This window comes from Callospermophilus lateralis, chromosome 19 (genome assembly GCF_048772815.1).
Source record: "Callospermophilus lateralis isolate mCalLat2 chromosome 19, mCalLat2.hap1, whole genome shotgun sequence".
Classification (NCBI taxonomy): Eukaryota; Metazoa; Chordata; class Mammalia; order Rodentia; family Sciuridae; genus Callospermophilus; species Callospermophilus lateralis.
Genome location: NC_135323.1, coordinates 8,335,450 through 8,343,520, shown reverse-complemented (window position 1 = coordinate 8,343,520; position 8,071 = coordinate 8,335,450). Strand labels below are relative to the sequence as shown.

At 62.0% G+C, this 8,071-nt stretch overlaps 1 protein-coding gene across 1 annotated transcript in view; it reads right to left on the bottom strand.

Annotated features, from left to right (window-relative positions):
* Positions 1–268: 268 nt before the first annotated feature.
* The window catches only part of Lmf1 (lipase maturation factor 1), a 60,492-nt gene continuing 52,689 nt past the window's right edge, over positions 269–8,071 (bottom strand). Inside the window, exons 7-11 of the mRNA XM_076840082.2 lie at positions 3,971–4,157; positions 3,539–3,692; positions 3,207–3,390; positions 2,741–2,853; positions 269–462 (exon numbers count right to left, since the gene is read on the bottom strand). Of these exons, the coding sequence (XP_076696197.2) occupies positions 300–462; positions 2,741–2,853; positions 3,207–3,390; positions 3,539–3,692; positions 3,971–4,157 (801 nt within the window). The 3' untranslated portion in view covers positions 269–299. The remainder of the gene's footprint in view (positions 463–2,740; positions 2,854–3,206; positions 3,391–3,538; positions 3,693–3,970; positions 4,158–8,071) is intronic.

Below are 8,071 nucleotides of genomic sequence, written 5' to 3'. Positions count from 1 at the left end.
TAATAGAGGTGGGCCCATCTAGGTGGGCTGTAGGCCTGGTCCCCTCCTGTGTGGGCACGGTTCCCTGCTGTGGGCACACTCAACCTGGCCCTGGTGAATAAACCAAGCCCTGGGCGGGGCTGCTCCTGAGCTTGGGCAGCTGTCCCCTGTGAGAGCAAGAGGACGGGCAGGTGCAGTGCTTGGAGGCCTGGTGCCAGGCTGCCCTGTGGGAGACCAGGGATCGCCCTCCTGGGAAGGGGCAATGGGCACCAGGGAATCACACAGCAGCGCCTGTCCGTGGGCCTTTATTGTGGCTTTGCCTAGAGAGGCCAGTCCTGCTCCCTGAAGTAGCCCTCCAGGTCCTCGAGGCTGACTGCGGGGAAGTAGGGGCCGAGCCTCCTGCGCACCCACCACTTGCCCTCTGCGGCGTGCTTGCCCCCAGGAAGGCTGAACTTGTACCGCCAGTGCTCTGCTCGGATCCACCTGTGGGGACAGGAACAGCAGGTCAGTCCCCCAGTGGCCCCTATGCCTGCCCGCCCAGGCCACCCATGCACAGAGCCTGCACAGAGGGAGGCCCCACCCTGAGCCTTTAGTGGCTGTGTCCTTCCAGCCTGGGTGTGCCCTGGGCCACAGGATGGCAGACACGCTATGTCCCAGGGAAGGGGGCTCCTCTGTGCTCTGGCCTGCACAGCGAGGAGGGAGGGTCTCAGTGTCCCTGAGAAGGGGTATGGCTCTAGGAAGGTGGGGCAGGCTGGCAGCAGTGTGTTCTCTGTCCTCCTCTTGGGGTTTGACCCTGGAGCCGTAGGAGCTTCGCTGGGGCCGTGTGGAAAGGCACGAGCCAGCATGGGGCCAAGACCTGGTGAGCCCCATGCCTGGCGAGCCCCATACCTGGCGAGCCCTGTGGGTGCCGTGCCCTGACCCAGCCGGCTACTGGCAGCGCTGGTAGCTGTGGTGACTCCCCTCCTTGGAGTGCCATCCACTGAGGTCACCCCTGCTGCGGCTGTGGTCCCTCGGCTCTGGTATGCGTGCTCTGTGCAGGCGATGGTCCTCCTGGTCTGCACTGTCTCCAGGCTGTTGGTGCTCTGAACTGCAACTGCGGCTCCTCGACACCCTTACCCGCACTGGACTCCGCCATGTGGCAGCGACGTGCTCTCCAGGCATGGCAGGCCTGTCTCTGAAGCGGGAGGCATCGAGACCCGCAGTGGAGCTTGCACAGTGGTCCTGGCTCTCCTCCCCGGAGACCGCTGGACTATGCGTGTTGTGAGTGGTTGAAGGACCTGCACAGCAGCTGCCCAGGCCTCTTGTCTGCAGAAGGGCACATCTCCAGTCAACATCTTGCTGGCTCTTGGTACGGGTGGCTTCTCCTGTGGGTGCCACAAGGTCCCTGATCTCCCTTACCTCCTGCTCTGGATCTGCTGGAGGGGCCAAGCCTCAGGTCACACTGGGAGGCAGTGGTCATGTGCCTGGCACCAGGCCCCTGGCTCTACTAGGAGTCACCTCCTACATTCTGGGAGGGGCCCACATGGTCTCACTGCCCACTGGGGTGTGTCCCCCATTGCTGGGCAGCCTCTGACAGCTTGTGGGCAGGGGCTCCATGTTCAGAATGCAGCCAGGCCCACATGGTCCCGGGGCAGGGCGACTGCTCTGCAGTGGTGTCATTCTGTGATTGTCTTGCCTGGTGGCTGCTCCTTGCCCTGGGGATGGAGGCAGCTTTCCTTGCACCTTCTGGCTGTTGGCTGGCAGGAGCTCTGAGTTGCGCATCTTTATTATCGAGGCAGAAAGAAAACCCAGGAGCCTCTGCCTCAGGGCTGTGGCTGGGGGCCTGCCACCCTCCCTGCTTCAGGGCCACCGTTTGTGTCTGCAGCATCCAGAGCTTTCAGCTGTCCTTGGGAACAGGGAAGTGTCCACTCCCTCATCAGGAGGATCAGGAAGTGGGGCGCATGCTCTGTAGCCATGTTCAATGTTCCCCTAGAATTGAGCCCGCTGCCTACACACAGCAGGGACAGGCTGGGTCTGGCACCTCCAGGTGCCCAGCCTCCACTGGAGACCACCACCGCCTCTGGTTTTCAGGCCTTCAGCACTCGGGCTGCAAAAGCTCAGTGGCCTTGCACAGCCTTGCTGGGATGGCACAAACCCAGGTGGGAGCCTGGCCAGAGGGTCAGAGAAACCTGCCTCAAGTCTGGAGGGACACAGCTCCTGGACCAGAGAGGCCTGGCCACAGGCAAACCGGGGGACCGATGGCCTTGGGGGCTTGTGCTGGTCCAGGTCTGCTGGGCAGTGCGGGGAGGGCTTCCAGAAGCCTCAGTTGGCCAGGGGCCCCCTGCTTGGGCTGCCAGACGGTGCAGCTGCTGCCGCCTCTGTAGGCCCTCCTGCTGCCTGGCCAGCTGTGGGCAGCTCCACGGTGCAGCTGCCCTGAGGCTTCTTGAGGGGAAACAGGAGCATCTTCTGTCAGAATGGACGGCCAGCTGGGGCTGCGCTGTCCCTCGTCCCTGGCTGCTCCCTGGTTCCACACACATCACAGCTCCCACTCAGACCCCAGTGTGGGAGGCTGCGGGGTCTCTGGAAAGCTGGGCTTGGCGGCCGTCCATGGCTCCAGTGAATCCCTTACCCCAAGAGGACAGCTCCTGGGCTGCCACCATGTCACTGCGCAGACCTCTGCTGGAGCGGGAGCCAGACGGGTCCCTTTGGGCATAGGGCTGGTGTGGGCCAGAGGCCCTGCGGCCCGTAAGGTCAAGCCCAGGCAAGGCCAGGAGGGGCTTACCTGGGTGGTGGCCTGCCCTCAAAGGGGTTGGAGGCGAGCAAGGACAGGGCCTGGGCGTCGTTGACCAGCAGCTTGCCGGCTAGCTGCAGGATCCACTCATTGTGCTCGTAGGTCTGCAGGGATGGTGCTCGTGAGTCTGGGGTGCAGGCTGTGCCTCCACCTCTCCAGCCATTCTTAGCATGGTCACTAAGGGTCTATTGCATGTGGGCTGCCTGCTGGCCTGAGGGTCACTTGTCTGTGTATAGTTCTGCCCCCTCCCGGCCACCTGCCCCCTAGTCTTACCCTGCTGAGGCCATTTCCTCCAGCTAGGATGGCACTGGGAAGGCTCAGCAGGAGGAGGGCCAAGGGCCCTGGGCCTATGTCACTGTCAACACTGGTACCCCACAGCAAAGCCAGAACAGTGGTCTGTTGCAAGCACCCAGGGCATGCCTGGGAGGGAGGGAGAGGTGGGGGAGCACTCCCTCACCTGGAAGGCCACAAACCACATGAGCCAGTCCAGGCGGTAGTGGTAGGGGGTGATCAGGCATGGCCGCCTCCAGGGATCACCGGGCTTGCACTTGAATTCATAGTCCTCCCACACAGCATCAGGGGCACTGGCGTTGGGACTCGCTGTGCCCTGCAGGATCACCTCTGTCCGCTCCTTGGTGATGCTGTGGGAAGGCAGAGGCAGGGCCCGTGGGTCTGTGGCACTTCTGTGCCATATGGGGTGTGGGCTCTCCATCCACCTGAGGTGCTGGGGACTCCAACTCCCACCAGCCTGGGCCCAGAGTGGAGGGGCCAGTATGGGGCCAGCGGTACCTGCCAAAGGCCCCATAGCTGTTGACGATCCTGAGTGAGCCGAAGGTGGTGTTCATGACCTGCTTGGCGCTCAGCAGGTTGAGGACCACAGGCACACTGAGCCAGGCCAGGAGGACGCCCAGCGAGAGGTTGACCACGCGGCGCACAGCACAGCCTGCAGAGGGATGGCAGGTCTTGTCAGCTGGCTCCCAAGCCTAGCAAGGAGCAGCAGTGTTCCCTTGGCTTGTGCCCCTGAGACCTGGTTGCTGCCCTCCAGGCTCAAGGAGAACCGGGGACACCTCAGCTGGCCTCCTATCCACAATCCCTTGTAGGGGTCTGGCTGTTCCAGCTCCTGGGATACAGCAGGGGCCTTCCCAACTGCCCTCCCCTGCCCTTCTGAGGTGTGGGAGCCCTGTGGCTGGCCAGCATACAGCTGTCCTTGTTGTGTCCTACCTACGTGTCTTGGCCGGGACTGGGCCCCTTGGGCTTCTTCGTCCTGCAGTTTCAGGGCTCTGTCCTTCAGGCCAGCTGGCCCTGAGGGAAACAGGAATCCCAGAGAGGCGTCGTCAAAGCAGCTGAGGCTGGGCACGATAGTCAGCCAGTTCAGGAAGCTCAGGTTCCCACTGAGGATGAGGACCACCTGTGGGGAAGGACTGGGCCAGCGTCAGGCAGGGCTTCCAGGACTCGCCGCTGCCCTCTGTGCCCATCCCCTGCAGCTGCCCACATCTTCCTTGCTCAGCAAGAAGGACGCCCCAAGGAACAGAGTTAGAGTGCACCCCCGGCTGTCAGCTCCAGGCCCTTCTTATCCTTTGGTGTTGGGGCTGAGCCTAGGGGCATGCTGCCACTGAGCTAGGTCCCCAGCCTTTCTGAGACACGGTCTTGCTAAGTTGCCCAGGCTGGCCTAGAACCTGTGACCCTCTTGCTTAGCCCTGTATAGGAGTGTGCCACCATGCCCTGTACTAGGCCACCCTATGGTGCAGAACTGCCTGCAGGTGGGTGTGGAGCCCACACAGGGGGCAGCAAACCCAGCGAGGGTGGTGGCAGCTGGGTGGGAAACGTGGAAAGCCAGCCCAGCCCTCGTGCTGGCAGTGCTGATCACCTGACCCCTGCTCAGGACGGCCATCCCCTCAGAGCTCCCTGGAGCCTCTGGCCTTTCTTGGGCTTCAAAAGAAGGCAGCTTCCTTGGCCCAGAGGAATGTAGCCAAGGGCCACCCTCTGGGACGGCATCTGCCCCAGCAGAGGGGGCAAGCCCCGGGTCCTCATCCTGCAGTGGACACAGCAGAGGCAGCTTCTGCTGATGCCAGAAGAGCTGGCCTGGATCAGTCCCAAGGGCTGTGTGCCAACCCTGAGGTGCAATGTTGCCAGCATCCAGCCTGGAGCCTGGGGCAGTAGCTGCTGAGGTGTGCTCAGGGCTTCCTGGGTCCCGCCAGCAGTCTGCCCAGCCCACGGCTGAGGTCTCCATCACCCAGCTCCCGGGGCCTGTCCCTGCTCTGCTTGCAGATTCCTTCACGTGCTGCACTTCCAAAGCCCTCCCCATGGAAGTCCAGCTGTGGATGGACACAGCTCAGCACTGACCAAGCCCAAGATGGGGAGAACAGCTGGTACCCTGCTCAGGACAAGGTGTCTGGGAGGAAGTAGTGTAGGGCTGAGGCCCTGCTAGAGTAATAGGAGGTGACCAGGACTGACCAGAGGAAAATGTGGAAAGCTGCCAATGCCACGCTGGTAGGTCCAGCAGGAGGATGACAAGCTCATGAGGACAGTGCTAGTGACCACGAGCCCACGGGTGTGGCATCCAGGCTGCTAGGGCCAAGGCATGTCCTCCTCAGGATAGCTCTTGTGTCACCTCAACGGCCGATAGTTGTGCTGTGTTGGTGGGAGTGGACCAGGGCAGCTCCACATGGCCCTGCCCCACGCTCCTGGACTTTGGTCTCGGCCTAGTCCTAGTGAGGAGTGGGAGCTCTGAGACCATATATGCGGGTGTGACGAGGCCTTCGTGCAGGGGAGCGGGATTTCGTTGGCTTTGTGGCTATGACCGCAGCTTAGGAACTGTGGATTCAAGGCTCTCCCTGGATCCATTGGGAGAACTAGTTTTCCTGGTTCCAAGTTCAAAAATAATTTTTATTCTTCTCTGTTTATGATGTCACCAAACCCCTGGGCCCAAGCAGCCCAGCCCCACACTTGCCTAATCTGCAGTTTCTCTACCAGCTTCCTGGGCTGACCAGGGTCCCAGAGCTGCTGGGCGCCCTCCCGTGGACAGGTAGGGCCAGGGACGCAGGGACTGTGGTTGTGACAGAAGGGCTGTTCAGAGTCCTGAGCCCCCTCCTACATGGGGAGGGTCCAGGGCTGGTGGTGGGCCTGACTTCAAGCTGAGCCCTTTGGGGTGTCGTGGGAGGGATGCCCTGGGAAGCACCCACTCCACCTTGTGCCTTCTGGGGTTGGCCTGGTCTGGGATGGTAGCTGGGAGGAAGCAGCCTCCTCTGCTTGTCCGCAGCTACAGGAGGCCATTTCCTCCAGCTAGGATGGCACTTGAGAGCCCTGGCTTCCTCTGAGTCTCTGCCTCCTTGAGGGCGGGTGGCGGAACTTGCCAGTTTCAACTTCTCCTTCTGCTCTGACTGTACAGCAGATCCCTCAGGCCAGGGGTCCCAGCCCTCGCTCGGGGGAATCCCAGAAGGCTGGTGTCCAGCCTGCCTATGCCCACTTGCTTACACCTGGGAGGAGCCTGCCTTGTGACCTCACTGTGGCCCTAGAGACATGGGAAGGCCACTTGCACACTGCCTGGGCTGCAGTGCACTCTGGCTGCTTTAGAGGTGCACGGTGAGCCATGGGAGGGAGCAGAGGCCACAGAGGCACCAGGACTGGCCCAGCAGTTTCCTGTCTGCATCTGCCAGGGATGCACCTGGACCTGCAGGCCTGGAAAGGAGGCGAACGCTTGGAACAGGACTTCTAGAGTACCACCAGAGCCCTTGTGGAGGGGCCTCTCCCCACTCAGGGACCTTAGGGCCCACCAGATTGACAGCCCGGCAGGGCAGCACCCTATGTGACCCAGCCCCATGAACTTTTGGAAAAGGCAAATATGGGGACAGGAAAAGATGCAGGTTGGAGTGGTGGAAGACAACGGACAGAGTGCAGGTCTCAGGGCACTGTGCCCTCTGAGAGGCACGTCACCTTGTGTTTGTTTAAGCCCACAGAGCACAGCAAGGGCAGCCCTGAGTGGGTGCTGAGTCTGAGCTAATGTGGGGGCTGGGGGGTGCATAGGGAGCCTCTGCAGTCTCTGCGGCTTTCCACGAACCCAAAACTGCTCCAAGAGAGGTCTTAAGAGCAACGTGAAGTGGCTGAGGGACACTGAGCAGGCGACTCCAGGGACAGGGTGAGTGTTCAAGCTAGGCACTGTGCAGGGCCTCTGGCCAGCTCTGGTTAAACATGACCCACTCCCCAGAGAATAGGGGATGAGGGGAGAAGAGGCCGCAGGTCCAGACTCGGGAGCTGAGAGCGTTATGGCCTTCTTTGGGGGCGGTAAGTTTGAAAACAGGACAATACCAACCCTGAAGCTGCCTCAAAGAGGCAACGTCCCTGCATGTCCAGTGTGTGTAAAGTACCCTGTGGCACTGCCTACCAGGCTGGGCGGACCACGGGCAGTTGAGTGGACAGCAGACACACGTGGCCATGCTGGGATGGAAACCACACCAAGTCCACAGACCCAGGAACATGCTCAAGCATGCGTGACTCGGGCTGCACCTTGACACCTGGGCAGACTCGGGGACAAGCCGGCCCCTCGTCGTCAGCCAAACCAGACTCCAGGCTGAGCAGAGCACGGCCCGCGATGCAGGCAGCCTCACAACCCACAGACGACATGTGGCCCCGCACACCAGGAGGGAAGCAGGCCAGGCCCAGGGCAGAGTCCTGGGGCAGCCGTGGCTGCCCAAGGAGAGGCTGTCTGGGGCCAACAGAAAGTCCCAAGCCCGAGCGATGGAGGAAGAACCTGGGTGGAAGCCACCTGAAATCTAAGGTAAGCTACTAAGCCCAAGGATACACTGACCACAAGGTCACCCCAGGCTCTGCAGGCAGATGTGTACTGTTGGCTGGGACAGCCCTCCCCAGTTGGCTCCCTGGACACTGTTGGCCCTCAAGGAACTCAACCCACTACAAGGAGCTGCTCTTGCCCCAGCATGGTGACACAAGGACCCACGGAGCACATGCCACCTGGGCTCCTGCTGGCCAGTGGTGGAAGGGGATGCTGCTCTGGCCAGGGGCAGTTCCCTGAGAGCCAAACACACTGCCCCTCACACCGCAGCGTCCTCCAGAGCTCGTCTCATGGGAGATGAGGCACCAAGGCCCACCACAGCCTGCGGGCAGAGGTGGGAGGGGCCTGGACCCCCACGCACACCAACACACAGAGGGAGACCCACTGTGCCCACGGCCGCACAGCTCTCTGTGGACACATCTGCAGGAGACCTGTCCAGAGGTGGTATGGGTGCCAGGAGGTTGAAGGGGTCATGCACCTTGCGGGGGAGCCTGGGAGGGCAGAGGGTGGGCTGGGCACCCACCTGATGTCAG